Source organism: Eubalaena glacialis, chromosome 3, assembly GCF_028564815.1.
Source record: "Eubalaena glacialis isolate mEubGla1 chromosome 3, mEubGla1.1.hap2.+ XY, whole genome shotgun sequence".
Lineage (NCBI taxonomy): Eukaryota > Metazoa > Chordata > Mammalia > Artiodactyla > Balaenidae > Eubalaena > Eubalaena glacialis.
Window position 1 is genome coordinate 80,264,829 of NC_083718.1, and position 16,306 is coordinate 80,281,134.

The 16,306-nt window shown below is 48.1% G+C and overlaps 1 protein-coding gene across 2 annotated transcripts; it reads right to left on the minus strand.

The window, feature by feature from the left end:
* Window positions 1-8,789: 8,789 nt before the first annotated feature.
* HAPLN2 (hyaluronan and proteoglycan link protein 2) lies at window positions 8,790-15,700 on the minus strand. Of its 2 annotated transcripts, none has more exons than XM_061185897.1 (7): window positions 15,645-15,700; window positions 13,486-13,544; window positions 10,840-10,951; window positions 10,280-10,633; window positions 9,976-10,092; window positions 9,652-9,834; window positions 8,790-9,245 (listed from the first exon to the last, which is right to left on the minus strand). In XM_061185897.1, exons 3-7 carry the CDS (start codon window positions 10,925-10,927, stop codon window positions 8,965-8,967), a joined length of 1,023 nt encoding a protein of 340 aa, XP_061041880.1. In that variant the 5' UTR covers window positions 10,928-10,951; window positions 13,486-13,544; window positions 15,645-15,700; the 3' UTR covers window positions 8,790-8,964. The 2 variants fall into 2 exon arrangements, with proteins under 2 accessions (XP_061041880.1, XP_061041878.1); XM_061185895.1 differs by lacking the exon at window positions 15,645-15,700 and adding an exon at window positions 15,582-15,618 and having other exon boundaries at window positions 13,486-13,547.
* Between the last annotated feature and the right edge of the window lie 606 nt (window positions 15,701-16,306).

Sequence of the window (16,306 nt, forward strand, 5' to 3'; positions counted from 1 at the left end):
GAAGAATATAATTAAAACAAAAAATTAAACTGGAAGGGATTAATTTTAGATTAATTTAAACAGAGGAAAAGTGATGCAATCCCTAAAATTTTAAAACAAAATGAAACTCATGCACCTAATTATATATGAAGTTGGAGGCAAAGCCACATAGAAGAATTTTCTTTCAAGTGATTATAAAACTCAGCATTTCGACTATAGAACCCTAAGAACAAAAAGAACCATGGAGGGCTTCCCTGGTGGCGCGGTGGTTGAGAATCTGCCTGCCAATGCAGGGGACACGGGTTCGAGCCCTGGTCTGGGAAGATCCCACATGCCGCGGAGCAACTAGGCCCGTGAGCCACAACTACTGAGCCTGCGCGTCTGGAACCTGTGCTCCGCAACAAGAGAGGCCGCGATAGTGAGAGGCCCGCGCACCGCGATGAAGAGTGGCCCCCGCTTGCCACAACTAGAGAAAGCCCTTGCACAGAAACGAAGACCCAACACAGCCAAAAATAAATATTAATTAATTAATTAATTAATTAATTAAAAATAAAAAGAACCATGGAGATATGTTACTGCTGGCATTATTATTTTGAAAAGGGCTATTTATGGTGATAAAGCAAATAAGTAATTATAGTAATGGTGTTAGGAACTAAGATTTTCAGTGTAAGAAAAGGAAAGTTAAGCAAAAACTGCTAATCTTAAATCTGCATTGGAAGTAGCAGCGTGAACTCATGATTTGCATATTTATCTTCTGTCTCCTGAAAAGGCTTAGAAGCAATGACAAACCAATAACAGTGAATACCCCTTGTATCCAGATTGAGGTCTCTAAATAGTACTTTTCACTAAATGGAACTCTTTGGAGAGATTCCAGGTCTGGGGCAGGATAGTTTGTCATACTTGAGAATAAGGAAGTTATGAGACTTAGGTCGGGTTCATGTCAAAAGGACCCAGTAGCCAACTTGAGAAGACTCCCACTGGCCAAAGATGAAACAACATCAGCATTAAGATGAATAATGACTGGAAGAGATTGAAACATGTCAAATAGATAAAAAGTCCATGATTTCATAATGATACTAAAAAATAAGATCAATGGTCACCTCTGGACGTTGATAGGACATCAACTCACAATTTTGAAAATGAATGGGGTATATAGCAGGTCCTGTTGGTGTCCCTGTCCCTTGATAAGCCAAAGGCTGCTGACCTCCTGAGGATTAGTTTCTGATGTGGAGATACACTTGGCCTAAGTGCATGGCAAGTCAGAATGCCCCTGGAAACGGCCCTCAATCAGTGACAGAAGGGGAGTTGAAAGACGAAAACCCCAGCCCCTCGCCTCTCAGGAGGGAACACCCTGAGGCAAGTTCCTCTCAGAGCTCCCAGCAGCTTTGAGCTCCAGCTGCCCATAGCCATCACCTGCCCAATTATTTGGATTATTTACTTAATTATTTATTGGATTCCTTCCCTTCCCTGTTTCCCTTTCCTATCAAGATCCGGGAATTTTCAGACCTGCTAAGTCATGAGCACACGTGGGTGAGCACAGTGGCAATCCACAATGGTACATTTGTGACTGGGTGTGAATACATACAGAGGCGTGAGTAAACTACATGAGCAGGAGGCCCAGATTCCCACATTACCTATCTCTGCTGCACCCTTGCCTCTCTCTCAGCTCACCCTGTAGCTTTGTGGGGCTTGTCTGTGATTAGGATTCAGAGGAGGACAAAGCCCACCCCTGGTCCATAGATGAATCACTGAGACATATTTTTTTTTTTTTAGAAATTTATTTATTTGTTTATATTTATTTTTGGCTGTGTTGGGTCTTCATTTCCGTGCGAGGGCTTTCTCCAGTTGCGGAGAGCGGGGGCCACTCTTCATCGCGGTGTGCGGGCCTCTCACCGTCACGGCCTCTCCCGTTGCGGAGCACAGGCTCCAGACACGCAGGCTCAGTAGTTGTGGCTCACGGGCTTAGTCGCTCTGCGGCATGTGGGATCTTCCAAGACGAGGGCTTGAACCCGTGTCCCCTGCATTGGCAGGCAGATTCTTAACCACTGCGCCACCAGGGAAGCCCACTGTGACATATTGATGTGAGCTAAACATGGGCTGTTACCACACTGCAGCCCCCACAGGGGTGGCCCTGAAAGACAGTGGTGAGGGACGATCCTCCCAGGAGGATGTTTCAAGCAGTGCACAGGTCATCTACTTTGCAGTGACAGAGGTGACTTGAAGGAAGTATATACATGGACTGTTGAGCAGTGGCAAATGGCTTAGTTGGTTGGTCAGGCCAGAAAGGGCAAAACTGGAAGGTTGGAGATAAGAAGTCTAGGGAAGAGCTATATGGATGGACTTACAGGAGTGGACATTGTGTCTGATGGCAGTACCGTTTAAGAGCATTCACTGCAGAGGAGACATTGAACAGCTAGGGGAACAGAAGGACTCCAGTGGATAACAGCCAGCCTTTGTCCTCCGCCATGCCAGGGCTTGCACAATGTGCCCATGAATGGAGTAGTTGTGGCAGTGAATATGGAGACTATATAAGGGCTCACCAGCAGGGGTTCCCTCTCACCAAGGCTGATCTAGCTACTGCCAATGCTGGATGTTCGGCCTGTCAACAGCAGAGACAGATGTTAAAGCCTCCACATGGTACCATCCCTCAAAGAGATCAACCAGCCACTGGGAAGCCTGTTGATTACAATGTACCTCCTTCAATTTGGAGGGAGGGAGCAGTAACTCCTTACTGGGATTAATGCATATTCTGGATATGGATTTGCCTTTCCTGCCCAAGTGCTTTGGCCATCACCAATATCTATATCCAAGGACATAAAGGAAATGGTTTATCCTTATGAGATCCCATATAGTATCACCTCTAACCAAGGAGATCAACTTTATAGTGAAGGAAATGTGACAGTGGGCACATGACCACAGGATCCATTGGCCCTACAATGCACCATATCTCCTTGAAACTGCCAACCTGATAGTACGTTAGTATGGCCTCTTTACACCACATCTAAATACCAGCTTGGGGAAAACATCCTCTAGGATTGAGGTACTGGCCTTCAAAACACAGTATATATATATATTTTGAACCAATGGCCATTCCATGGTGCTGTATCCCACGGGTAAAAATCATGGGTACAGGAACCAGGACATGGAAGAAGCAATACCCCTCTCACCAGTGACCCACTTCGGGAATTTGTGCTTCCTGTACCTATAAATTCAGGCTCTGCAGGATTAGAAGCCATAGTTCCTGGAGTGGGAGATGCATCTACCAGGTGTCACAGTAAGGGTATCACTAAACCTAAGGCTATAGCAACTTCCGGGTCATTTTGGGCACCTCATGCCAACTGACCAGTAAACAAAGAAAAGAATTATACTGGCAAAGTTGTTTGATCTTGATTATCCCATGTCCAGTGGTAATCATGAACAGGCAATTACAGCAATGTTGGCCTGCTAAGGGCATGGTAATGAAAGGCTGAGGCCTTCAGGGATGAAGGTCAGGGTTTTTCCGTTGTGAAAGACTCATAGACCAACAGAATGAATTGTAGAGGAGGGAGATGTTGAATATTGATTACGGCCTTGGAACCAACTGCAGCAACTGTTTGTCCCACTAACCTTCTTGTTATAAGACACTTTTTTCTTTTTTTTGGCTGCACCATGGGGCTTGTGGGATCTTAGTTCCCTGACCAGGAATTGAACCCGGGCCCTAGGCAGTGAAAGCGCGGAGTCCTAACCACTGGACGGCCAGGGAATTCCCAAAACTTTCTTTTTAATGAATTAGAAATTGCGATCAGCCATTGACCTTGAAGAATCAGTGAGGGGACAAAGTGATCTTATCATGGAGGCACAAATGGATGAGCAGTGCAAAGGGTTTAGCATAGCTGTGACCCCTATCCTTTGCATTCACCTCTGCAAGGGGAAGGCTTCTGGGAGAACATCTGTGACTCTGCCTGGGAACGTTTTTATTCTGGCTGTGGGAGCATGTTTGTGCTCAGGGCTAGCCAGGAATGGTAGAGGGTTAATGCTTCCAGAAGCAGCCCTCAACTTTCAGACAGGAAGTTGACCAATAATACTTTAGTTTCTTTGCCCCTCAGGTGGGATTTCCTGAGACAGGTTCTACACTGCCTTCCAGAATTCCCCAGCAGGATTGAGCCCCAGTTGCTCCACCTGCTCTATCACAACCTTTCATTAGCTTCCTCCCTTTTCCTGTCTCACTTCTCCACTTCTATACCTGTGCTCCTTAGCATGACCTCCCAGATAAACTCCTTGCACTCAAAGTCTTGACTCACATCTGCTTTTAGGGAACCCTGTTGTCTTAGTCATTTTAGGCTGCTATAACAAATTACCATAGTCAGGGTGACTTAAACAACATTTATTTCTCACAGTACTGGAGGCCAGCAGATCTGGTGTCCGGTGAGGGCCCACTTCCTGGTTCTCAGATGACTGTCTTCTCATTGTATTCTCACATGGTGGAGAGCAGAGAGAGGAAGTAAGCTCTCCCAAGTCTCTTCTTATAAGGGCAGTAATCTCATCATGAGGGCTCCACCCTTGTGACCTCATTACCTCCCAAAGACCCCACCTCCAAATACCAGCACATTAGGGATTAAGGTTTTAACATATGAATTTTGAGGAGTGGCGGGACACAAACATTCACTCCATAGCACCTATCTAAGACAAATGGAAGAGAATCAAACATTAATCCTACCTTCCCAAATGGGTTATATGTCAGGGTAACAAAATAGTGGATAAAGAGAAATTTTTCCTCATAGACAATTCACAGCTAATAAATGAAGGAGAAATGACAAAATTAGAATGTCTCCATTTCGCACTTCTAACGAAATAATGGATCTAGACAGTGATCATCAGTAGCCATTAGATTAAAAAGTTGATGAATGTAGTGAGTTGACAGATGGCCACAGATATATCCACGTCCTAATCCCTGAAATCTGCAAATGTTAACTTGCTTGGAAAAGGGTCTTTGTGGATGTCATTTATTACATGAATTCATTCCTGGAATTCAGTTAATGGTTTTGAGATGAGATCATCCTGGATTAGCCAGGTGAGGCAAACCCAGTGACAAGTGTCCTTATGAGAGACGGAAGAAAAGACACAGGCGCATGAAAAGGAGGAGGCGGAGATTGCAGTGATGCAGCCAACGGAGCCCAAGAACACCACCAGCCACCAGAAGTTATAAGAGGCAAGAAACAATTCTCCTCAGAGTCTCCAGAGGGAGTGTGACACTGCCGACACCTTGAGTTTGGACTTCTGGCCTCCAGAGCTGTAAAAGAATACATTTCTGTTGTCTTAAGCCACCAAGTTTGTGGCAGTTTGTTACAGCAGCCATAGGAAACTAATACAGTGAAGAACTTTATAATGAGTGGATCAGACTTACACTACCTGAATTCACTGATCAATCTTAGCATCACTATTTTAGCCCAATAATCAGACACCATGTGCCTCCTGATGTGATGAAGGAGGAAGTATACAGTATCACTTATTAAATATTCCTGGGGGAAAAAAAGTGACTGTTAATTTAATCAAACTTGTAAATATAATTACAGGGGATGGAGGAATATATTAAATGACACTTTGAGGATACACTCAGCCAAATCAAGACTGTGGGAAACCTGACAGGAAAAAGACCCAGTTACATAAACAAACAAGATGGTATAGATAAAATGAAGGAGGAAGTATTATGGCTTAAAAGATACTTAAAGGAGCTTCCCTGGTGGCGCAGTAGTTAAGAGTCTGCCTGCCAATGCAGGGGACACAGGTTCGAGCCCTGGTCTGGGAAGATCCCACATGCCTTGGAGCAACTAAGCCCGTGCGCCACAACTACTGAGCGTGGGCTCTAGAGCCCGCAAGCCACAACTACCGAGCCCACGTGCTGCAACTACTGAAGCCCACGCACCTAGAGCCCGTGCTCCACAACAAGAGAAGCCACCACAATGAGACGCCCGCGCGCCGCAATGAAGAGCAGCCCCTGCTCGCCGCAACTCGAAGAAAGCCTGTGCACAGCAACAAAGACCCAATGCAGCCAAAAAAAAAAAAAAAGTTAAAAAAAAAAAGATACTTAAATTAACCCAAAACAACTAATCAAATGCAATGTGTAGACCTTAATTGGATCCTGGTTTGAGCAAATAAACTTATTATAAAGTTATATTTTTAGACATTCAGGAGAAATTGATCATGAACTAAATGTTAGATAACATTAATTTTGTTGGAGGAGTGTGATAGTAAATTATGCTTGTTTGTTTAAAAAAAAAATTTTTTTTTTTGCCACACTGGGTGGCTTGTGGTATCTTAGTTCCCCAACCAGGGATTGAACCTGGGCCCTTGGCAGAGAGAGCGTGGAGTCCTAACCACTGGACTGCCAGGGAATTCCCAGAATTATGGTTATTTTTAAGTCACTATATATTAGAAATACATACTGAGTATTTACAGGTGAAATGATAGGCTATTTGAGATTTGTTTTTAAAATACTCCAGCAAAAAACAAACACAAATGAGAGGATTCAAGAAACAAGGATAATTTTGAAATCGTCAAGCTGGAGGATGGAGTGATTTGTTATTCTGTTCTCTCTATTTTTGTGTACTTTTTAAATTCTCTATGATGAAAAAATAATAATAATAGCAATATGAAGAGTAGTTGTAAGAATTCGTGGTCATATGTTTCTATGGGCAAAGAAACAAAGCTTTGCAGCAAATGAAAAGCTCCTCCCATGACCGTTTCTCATATGGTCTCTTGACAAATGCTGAAGGCATTATACTGAAGACAAGCCATCTTCCTACGGGCTGAGTTGCAAGGCCTTAGATCTTGGCTTCCTGGGGTTCTGACTCCATAATACGAGTGGGGGGACACAAATATTCACTCCATAGCACCTGTATAAGACAAATGGAAGAGAATCAAACATTAATCAAACATTAAGAGAATCAAACATTAGAAAATCCAGAAGATTGGGGGAGTGGGTGACTACCAATATGTCCAATATGTCCCAGAATTTAGACTGCCCTCCTTGCTGTCCGTTAACATTTGTGCTGGTGCTGTTCACCAAATATTTCCAATTCTACTTCCAGGCCAAAGTAAGATTGCTCTTTGCTGCCCCTTTGTGGTTGAGTGGGGCCATGTAATTAGTTTTGGAGAATTGAGTTGTGAACAAGACAGGTGTCCCTGGGGCCTGTAGCTATTAACTGCTTGTATAAGACCCTCCAGTGCTCTTTTTATTTTTTCCTTCTGGCATGGTGATTGATGGCATATGAGATGGTGGCTGCTCTGTCACCCGGAGTCCCTGAATAACTAAAATGAGAAGAGCCCCCTTATTGACCACAAAGCACAAGTAGCTAGAGTGAGAAATAAACCTTTATGTTTTAAGCCACTGAGATTTGGGGGTTGTTTGTTATCACAGCATAATTAAGCTTATCCTGACTAATCAGTGCCATACAACAACCGATTCTACAGGCTACCTGGTAAGAACCTGAATAAGAATAATTATTGTTGTTCTGTTACTATCATTATTACTCATTAATTATTATAGGTACCACTTGCTGAGTGCCTCTTATGTGTACCAGGCATGCACTATGCAGTCGATGCATTGTCTCAATTACTGTTCACAGCAAACTCGGGAGGCAGGTCTTATTATCCCGTGAACAAGATGAAAAAACCAAAGCTTAAGAACTGGCACAAATATTTCATTTGCTATATGAGGATTATTGAAGATGATGTTCATTCAGTCATCCTCTGTCCCTTATATAAAGTCCCATGGGATGAATTCATTTGACAATGATTGCAAGAATCCTCTTGGAAAGCAATTTTACAACATGTATCAAGTGCCATTAGAAAGTTCATACCCTTTGCTCCAGTCATGACTATTCTCTAGCCCAGGCTTTCTGTGGTGTAGTTAGATTGCTTGAACAGTAATAAACAAGCAAACACACAAATAAAATGTATAGAATATAATATATATTAAGGAAAATGAATTAATGACATTGGAGTTTGTCTCTTGAGTTACTGGTATGTTTCTTTTAGCCAGATGTTAAGAATGCCCTGGTCCAGTTGCCCCTTTTGCCCTGGCGGCCGTGATGGTGGTGAACGCTAAACCCAATGCACAGCCACCCTGCAGTATCAGCCCTGCGAGCACCTTAGTGTGTCCGTTAACCTCCTCCTCCTTCTGAGGGCTTAATTTCCCATCAGCTGTTAACAGCGAAATGACTTTCCTTCCTTTAATAGCAATCATGTAAACCCTTCTGGGAGACTGGCAGGACACAAACACATTTTGAAATATGTTCAGGTCCACCTTGTATTTGTTCTGTGGTGCCCAGGGTCTAGGCCTGGGGGTTTGGAGCGCTCCTGGCAGATTTGAACTAGAGTAATCTTAAGTGAGTGTGTGGCGCCCCCGCGTGGTGCCTGGTACAACACCACCCTGGATTCATTTGCTCCTATCCGTGGCCAGGCCGTCCACGGTGAATCCAACTCTCTTCCAGCCTTTTGGTGCCCTCTCCTCGCAATCCCTACTCTCTTGCAGGTTCACCCCTCAGGGGCAGTAGCCTCTGCTCTTACTCTGTCTTCCTAGGCGCGCTGTCAGCACGCTGGGTCCAGGGTCATCTCCCTCATCCCCCACGCCTCGCCGCCGCGCTTACAGCTTCACCCAACACAAAAAGTCCTCGAGTTATTTTATTGCTGTATATAGAAGTCAGTTAATGCCCCCTGGACGCCCCATCCGTCACCCAGCAGTGGCTGCCTCGTCTGCCGGGGCGCGCGAATCGCCGCGGGTCCGAGGGTAGTAGCCGCGCACCGCCACCGGGTGCGCCACCACTTCCCCTCCCCGACGCCGGGCCAGCCGGGATCCTCGGCCTGCAGCCTTCGGCCGAGAAGGCGGGTCAGGAGGGGCTGCTCCTCGTCTGATGGAAGGGGAGGCTCGCGGGAAAGGGGCGGCGAGAGACCCCTGACACGACTCCCAGGCTTTGTCGCGCGCGCTGGAGGGGGCGCTGTGGGCCCCTATTCGGAGTAGCAGTAGGTCCCGTAGGCCGCCTGCTGGGGTCTGGGGAAGCCGAAGCTGCGCACTCCGGGATCCGGGAGGCCCCCGCAGCGCGGCCGAGGCGTGGTGATGGGGAAGCGCACGCTGCCATCCGCCAGCCAGCCGCCGTCGCATTGGTCCAGCCCGGAGAACTTCCAGGCTGCATAGAGGTGCCCGACCTTGGCTACCATGGCCCCGCGCCGCCGGCACGCCGCGTGGGCTTCAGACAGCGTCAGCCGCCCCGGCACGAAGAACACTTGGCCTGGGGACCGAAGCGGGTCACCGACTGATCCAGAGAAGGGCCAGCCGGGGCGCGGCGGAATTCAGACTCCCAAGGAGCAGAGTCGGGGGGGCAGGTGTGATCGGGTGGGTCCGAGCTTGGGTAGGAGGAGTGGGAGTAACGAGACTGGGGGTGGGGGTGAGGTTGCGGGAGACAGGCTGGAGCCTGGGTGGGCGGAGTGACGGAGGGGCGAGGCCTTCAAGAGACCACGGAGCTGGCCCGGGATCTCAAGCCACTTGCCTTCTACCTTCCCCGCCCCATTCTTCAGGTCCGGGTCCTGGCCCCGCTCGCCCCGCCCCGCCTCATTCACAGGCTGAGTCCTCCTCCTTCGCAGCCGGTCAGGCCCCGCCCCCTCCGGTGCTGAGGCTGGCTCGCCCCGCCCCCTTACCTGACAGCTCAGAGGTGAAGCAGAAGGCGTCGTAGCGGTCACGCTTCCGGTCGCGGGGCCCGTAGCTGCGGATCCCGGGCCGCCCTGGGCCACCGCACGGAGCGCGCGCCGTGAGCACAGGGTAGCGCACGGAACCCTCGAGCAGCCAGCCCGCGTTACACCAGTCCAGACCCTCGGTCCACGCTGGGGGAGATGGCGGGGGGGTGGGAGGGGTCGGGCAATTAGAGGCGTCACAGGCGGGAGCCAGACCCGGAGTTCGCCTCCACTGGGGTCCACGTGACAGCCTGGAGGGCACCCGGGCGGTGCCCGGGTTCGGCCGCTCACCCTGGTACAGCTGGGCGTAGGTGGCCAGGCGTCCGTCTTGCTCCTCGCACGCCTGCTTCGCCTCGTAGTAATTGAACTGGTACCTGCCCCGGCTGGGCTGGTACGGAAACACCACACCTGGGGGGGTGGCAGACAGCCTGGGGAGGGCCGGCAGAAGGAGAGGGGGAAGGAAGGGCGGTGCAGCCTAGGAAAAAGGGCTAGAGGGACCCCGGGAGCAGGCGGGGGAGAAGCTGGGGAGGAGGCCGGAGATGAGACAGCCGAACCACCCCTGGAGAGGAGCGGGGCAGTAACCGAAGGGCCTCACCCTCCAGGCGAAGGGTCAGCGCCACGCTCTCGTCCTCGATGCCATTGATGAGCTCACAGCGGTACCGGCCCTCGTCCTCCAGGCGCACGCCCGCGATGACCAGGGAGGCGTCTAGCCGATGCCCCCTTCGCATCCTGGCACGACCCCCCAGGGGCCCGTAGCCCCGGGCGTGCAGTCCGTTGGTGATGAGGATGGGCGTTTCCTGGAGTTCCCCTGGCTCCACTTTGCTCCAGCGCACCTTGTAGCTGGGAGGCGGGGCGCCCAGGACGCAGGGCAGCGTGGTCGTGGCCCCACGACGAGAGTGAACGACCTCGTGGATGGGGGGCAGGAGGTAGTGGGGGCCAGGATGGGGTGCTGAGCAGAGGGGGCCACAGTGGCAGGAACCCCCTCACCCTCAATGCCCCAAGTGCCTACCCAGATCCCCGTACCCCAGGCTCCCCCAACCCTCTCCTCCATTGCTCACTCAGCAATGGCTCTCAGCCCCAGAGTATCTCCAACAGCTGCCCTTTCCACTTTCCCCACCACTGTTCCCCAGATTCTGGGCAGAGCTAAGGTCTTACCTGAGTCCCCCAGGGCTCTGTGGAAGGTGGTGAAGGCCCAAGGGAGAAGGAAGTGGCAGAGAGTGGGGAGACTGATCCTGCCTTGCATGATGGGGAGTCAGCCCAGCACAGTCTGCAGGGCACAAAGGGTGGGCATTCCTTAGGACTAAGGGAATGGGGTGGAGGGAACAGGGTAGATCTCCCATCAGGGATTCCTGAGAGGGGACTGTCGAGCTGGAAGCCATGAGGGCAGAAGAAGGGGCTGAAGTTGTTAGCAAAAGGAAGGTGATGGGGGAGGGGCAGTAACTAACTCCACTCCCTGCCAGGCCTCCTGAGCCCATCCCTCCTCCTCTCTCACATCCCTTCAGTCAGCAGGTCCTAATTTAGCACCTCCTCTACCTATCCATTCTCAGCACAAGTGGTACTTCCCAAGTCTTGCCTTCTGGATTGCCAGCTGTGGTCTCTGTCCTCTCCCAATACCCATTCTTCATCTGAAGCCAGAGTAAATACGGTCTTGTCACTCTCTTGCTTAAAATAGTGACTCCCCATTGCCATGAGGATCAAATCCAGTGTCCGAACCCAACTTCCAAGGCTCTCTGTGATCCAGCCTCTCCCAGCACCTCCAACATTGCCCCCTTACCACCTGTGCCCTCTGCACTGTGCTCCAGACATGTTCTGGCTCCAACACAGTCCAAGTTCACCCTCACCTTCCTCTTACAGACAATCAGTTTGGGCCTCACCTCCTCTGGGAAACCTTTCCTCTCCCCTCCACTTCATCACGCTGTAGTGCACTGTGATCTACTCCTCTGGTTCCCCTACTGCCTTGGACTGGGGACTTTTTTTCTTAGAAGTATTTCTATTAGCAGCTAAATTAGCAGTGTGGATCTGAAAGTAATACATATGCATATGTAGACTATGTCAGTGAGCTTTCCAGTAATTATAAAGTTATAAAGTATAAAATTATAAGACTATTAAAAATGATTTCAAACACAATTGTCTATTTCAGTAGTTGATTTTCCCCCCTTCTTTATTCTATTCTTTATTCTTTATCACCTTGGCCTTTTTTTTTTTTTTTATCCTTATAAAAGACTTCTACAGATAAGTTTATTGACCTAGATGGAACATTTTAGAAAAACATTTTCTAAATGTTTACTGTAGTGTATATTTAAATTTCCAAATGATAGTTAACCCAGGATTTTACAACTAAGCCTAGAATTTTGTTACCAAATGTAATAAAAAGCTTTTAAAACCCCTTAACAATCAATGGTATAAGTTTCACATTCTCCTGAATATATAAATTTGGTATACTTCACTTCTACTGATAACGTTTGTATTGTTTCTAAGAGACATTAACTTTTAATTTTCTGGAACATATTATCGTTAAGTCACAAATAGTCTTTTTTTTTTTGGTGATAAGAATGAATAGCAGGAGCAGCATTTGTTAAACCAAATCTAATATGAAACTGACTCTTTCTTGTGAGTAAATTTGAATTTTGAAACAGTAAAACAATAAGGTTTAATATAAAGCAAAATAAATTTTTATGTTTATGATCTGACCTTGGCCATTTTTTTAAAATTGGACTAAAGACCCCTTAACCTAGTTTTATTCCTTTTTGAGATCTGATTCCTCCACTTCCTAATCGCATGACTTTGAACAAGTTGCTTAACCTCTCTCTGCCTCAATGTCCTCATCAGTAAAATGTGGGGAATAGTAGCACACCTACCTCACTGAGGAGTTGTGAGGATTAGAAGAAGTAATATATGTAAAATGCTTAAATAGGTCCTGATATCTAGTAAGGGCTATGTATATGTTAGTTGTTATCTGCAGCTCCCGGCATAGTTTCTGGCACACAGTAGGTGCTAAATAAATATGTGTGTTAATGAATGAGCTCCCATTAAGGACTTCTGGGAAGAAGAGCAGGGACATGGCAAGAGGAAGGAAAGACTGGAGGAGTCGGAAAGCTAAGGAGCTGGACTCCATCTTCTTGCGGATGAAGGCCAGAGCCGAGCATGCAGCAGAAGAGACAGGGTTTAGGTGCAGAAAGGACTTCCCAATGGTTAAAAAGGAAAGCATCTGGGACAGGGACCTGAGCGAGAGAACACATCTCCTGTATAGGAGAACCTGGTAAGCACAGTGATAGTGGGAACTGAGACCGATTGAGGGACCCAAAGTAATGAGAGCCAGCACCAACATGTTTAATGTTTAACGTGCCTGAAACTGCTCTAGGCACTTTACATGTACACTTTTATATTTACTCCCCTTAGCAATCTTATGAGGTAGGAACAACTATGGATCCCATTTATATATGTTCAAAGGTGCTCACATGTCAGGATACTTGAGTGAGGTCACACAGCTAGTAAGAGGAGGGGTTTTCTGGGACTTGAATCCAGACTTGACATGAGGTTCAAGCTCTTAGTCACTGATCTTTCTGTTTCTCAAAGCAGGCGCACACATATCTTCTTCATACCCCTTACAGAGAATGAGAGAGCGGCCAACAGCTCCAGTGCCTCCCCCCACCTTTTTTTTCCCACTTATAAAGTTTTATTTAAGAGAAATATTCATAATTTTTATGGGACACTTTTAGGTATAGAATAAAATTATTTCACTGATAATTATTTTATGAACATTCTGATCAACAGTACTGTGTAAGATATTTTGACACTGACCTGTTAGAAGTGGGCCTCTTCACAGAGATGGAGGGAGCAGTGACTGGCAGCTTTTTGTCCTGCTGGAGGAAGAGGTTCCAGGTGAAGGAGTTGCCTGGGCCCCTGGGAGGTCCAAGCATCTAAGAGCCCCAGGACTTGGGCCCCTGTTCATCGTGGTCTCTCCTTTCACACCTTTGAGGAAAGGCTTCTGCCCTGAGTTCTAAGAAGTCAAGGTACCAAAAACTCCCCCACTCATCACTCCACTAAGCCAGGCTAAGTGACTAGGGTCCAGCTCTGTGGCCGGGCACTGTGTCTGTGGCATTCACTGTCCTGGGCCCAGGGGAAGACACGGCTTAGGAAGAGGCATGGGAACCCATGAAGAGGGATGGAGTAAAGGAGGCAACCCAGGAATAATTACCTGGAATATTGTGGAGAATGGGGTGCCTCGTTTCTTCTAGATGCTCTTAGACCAGAGAAGGGATGGATTAATGGGTGGGTATAAGGATGTTGGACTGATGGGCATGGAGTGAACTACAAGTGAGGCTCAAAGACCCATAAGTGTCAAGTTCCAGCTGCCTCCACTTTTCCATATGGGCCTACTCTGTGCAACACCACTCCTCCTCCCCCAACAAAGCCCTCACCTCTGCCCTCCGGTGCCTGGGTGCGCATTGCCTATGGGAAGAGGCTCTCAAGGTGGGAATCAGACTTCCAGGACCTCCAGTTGCTTCAAAAAACCTGACCCCTTCTGTCCAGCTCCCCTGTCTGTCATCTGTCTGTCCTTTCCTTCTCTGTCCCCACCCCATCAGAAGCACAATTTCCCATTGTCTCCTTCTTTTCCCCTATTGTTGAATAACAGGGGCCCTTTCTTTATCCTGTGGGTAATGGCAACGAAATGTCAACAGCTGGGGATGTGGGATGCAGGACCGGCTGGCACACACCACCGGAAAAAGGGCCTGGGTGGAGGCGGGCTCAGAACAGGAACTGACATCCCCAAGGAGGAGAAAATGGGGAGAGGGAGAGAGAAGGTTGGTGAGAAGGTTGGAATGAGGTCCCCCTCAATATTCAAGCTTCAAGTCCTAAGAGATTTTGTGTAAGGCCGGGGAAATGGCTGAACTCCACGGAGAGCCAAGTGAGTAGTCAGCATTGCAATAGGAGAGATGGAAATTAGATAGCACAGAGGACTTGGCTGTCTCTGGGAAGGACATGGGAATTTCTGAGGATGGAACGATTTTGGAAAGCTCTCCAAGAGAGGGCATCTTATTTGTTCCCTAGTTCCCCATCGCCTCCTTCAGCAGATAGATAATCTTAAAGTTCTCAAGAGAAGGGAGATCCTTAACGTCCCCGAATGAAGATTCACTTCTCTAAAATCCCTCTTATTAGGAAGTTCTTTTGGAAGTCTAAACTCCTACTGGAGTTTAAGCTCATTTTTTAAACCTTTCTATTGAGATAGAATTTACATACAACAAAGTGCAGATCCTAAGGGTACAGCTCAATAAATTCTGACATGTGTACACACCCTGTAACTACCCAGCCCCAGATCAAGATATAGAACGTTTCCAACACCCAGAATAAGCGCATTTCTTTTTTGCTTGCTGTCAATGCAAAGAGAGCACTCCCTCCATAAATAGCCATTTAGAAATGTTTCGAGCTTCAAATCGCCTCTTGACCTTCTTTTCTCTCTGCAACCCAACATCAGTGGCTTCACGTTACTAAATCCTACACTTTCAGGATCCTTAGCTTCCTCATTTACCAGAGGGAAGGGAAAGTGACTTGTCCAAGACCACACAGAATGCAGTTGTTGAGTCAAGCCTAGAACGTTCTGCTTTTCCGGCTACTCCCTCTTCCACTCCTCTCCTCGACCCTCCGAGTCAGCCCCGGAGCTGCAGGGTCTTCACTGGGGCCATATTTGACAGCATGGAGCCCACCCTGACGGTGCTCTTTAAGGATTGGATTGACTGTCTTTTCCTGTTCACTCCATCCTTTCCTAAACCCTTCCCTCTTCCTCCCAGAGAGAAGGACAAACGAGAACAGACAAATAGCCGCCTGTCTCCTCTGCCAGGACACCCTGATCCCGCGCATCTGATTGGCTTCCGCCCAATGCAAACAAACAGCCTTACGCGGAGAGGGAGCGTGTAAAGCCTCCATGGCCTGACCGGTCGCACCCTGATTCCCAGGCTCACCCCTCGCTGCTCCTTTCTCCCCAGACCACTTCTGAGTTGCGGTTCGGAAGTCTCTGGTGTATAAATCCGTAAAAGACTGAGTTTGGCAGGGAGGAAGGCCTAGAACTATGCGATAGATGCAAAGAGAACCCCCTTGAGGATGGAATGAGAAAGGAACAGACCAAGAATAAATATAGCGTGAATAACCAAACTGTTTAGTCTGCTCAGGTCACGTTCATTCTCAGTTCTTCCCGAAGACACTATGAGATAGGAATGAGGTAAGACTGCTCAAACTTGAGTTGGCATCTTTTCTGGCATCTTCTGAGGAGAGGCCTTTGCCACTCCTGCTGCCTACCAACCAGGGTGAGGTGGAATCATCTAGCAGGAGCATGGAGTCCTGACACCTCTTTCCCTGACACCCCAGACTCAGCCTCCACCCTCCAGGCACATTCAGCAGACTAATTTTCTGGATCTTTGGTGACGGCAAGCATGGGCCCAGTTTACTACGGGATTGTTGCATGAAGGACTGGAAAAGTCGGCAAAATGGCACTTTAGGGCGCATAGCAGGGAAGGGCCAGGTGTGCCGGGGTGGGGGTGGGGGTGGGGGGGGCTTCCCTCTCCTTCCAATGAAATTTGCATTCACACCCAGCTGCCTCGGCCGCCGCAGAGTCTCCAGCAGATGC

What these genes read in the sequence shown, in the direction of transcription:
- HAPLN2 (XM_061185897.1), bottom strand. Translation starts at nt 10,927, where the DNA reads ATGCAAGGCAGGATCAGTCTCCCCACTCTCTGCCACTTCCTTCTCCCT. An exon ending in GCTGACCCTTCGCCTGGAGG is followed by an intron (nt 10,093 to 10,279) that starts GTGAGGCCCTTC and finishes CCACCCCCCCAG; the next exon opens with GTGTGGTGTTTCCGTACCAG. An exon ending in CTTCACCTCTGAGCTGTCAG is followed by an intron (nt 9,246 to 9,651) that starts GTAAGGGGGCGG and finishes TTCGGTCCCCAG; the next exon opens with GCCAAGTGTTCTTCGTGCCG.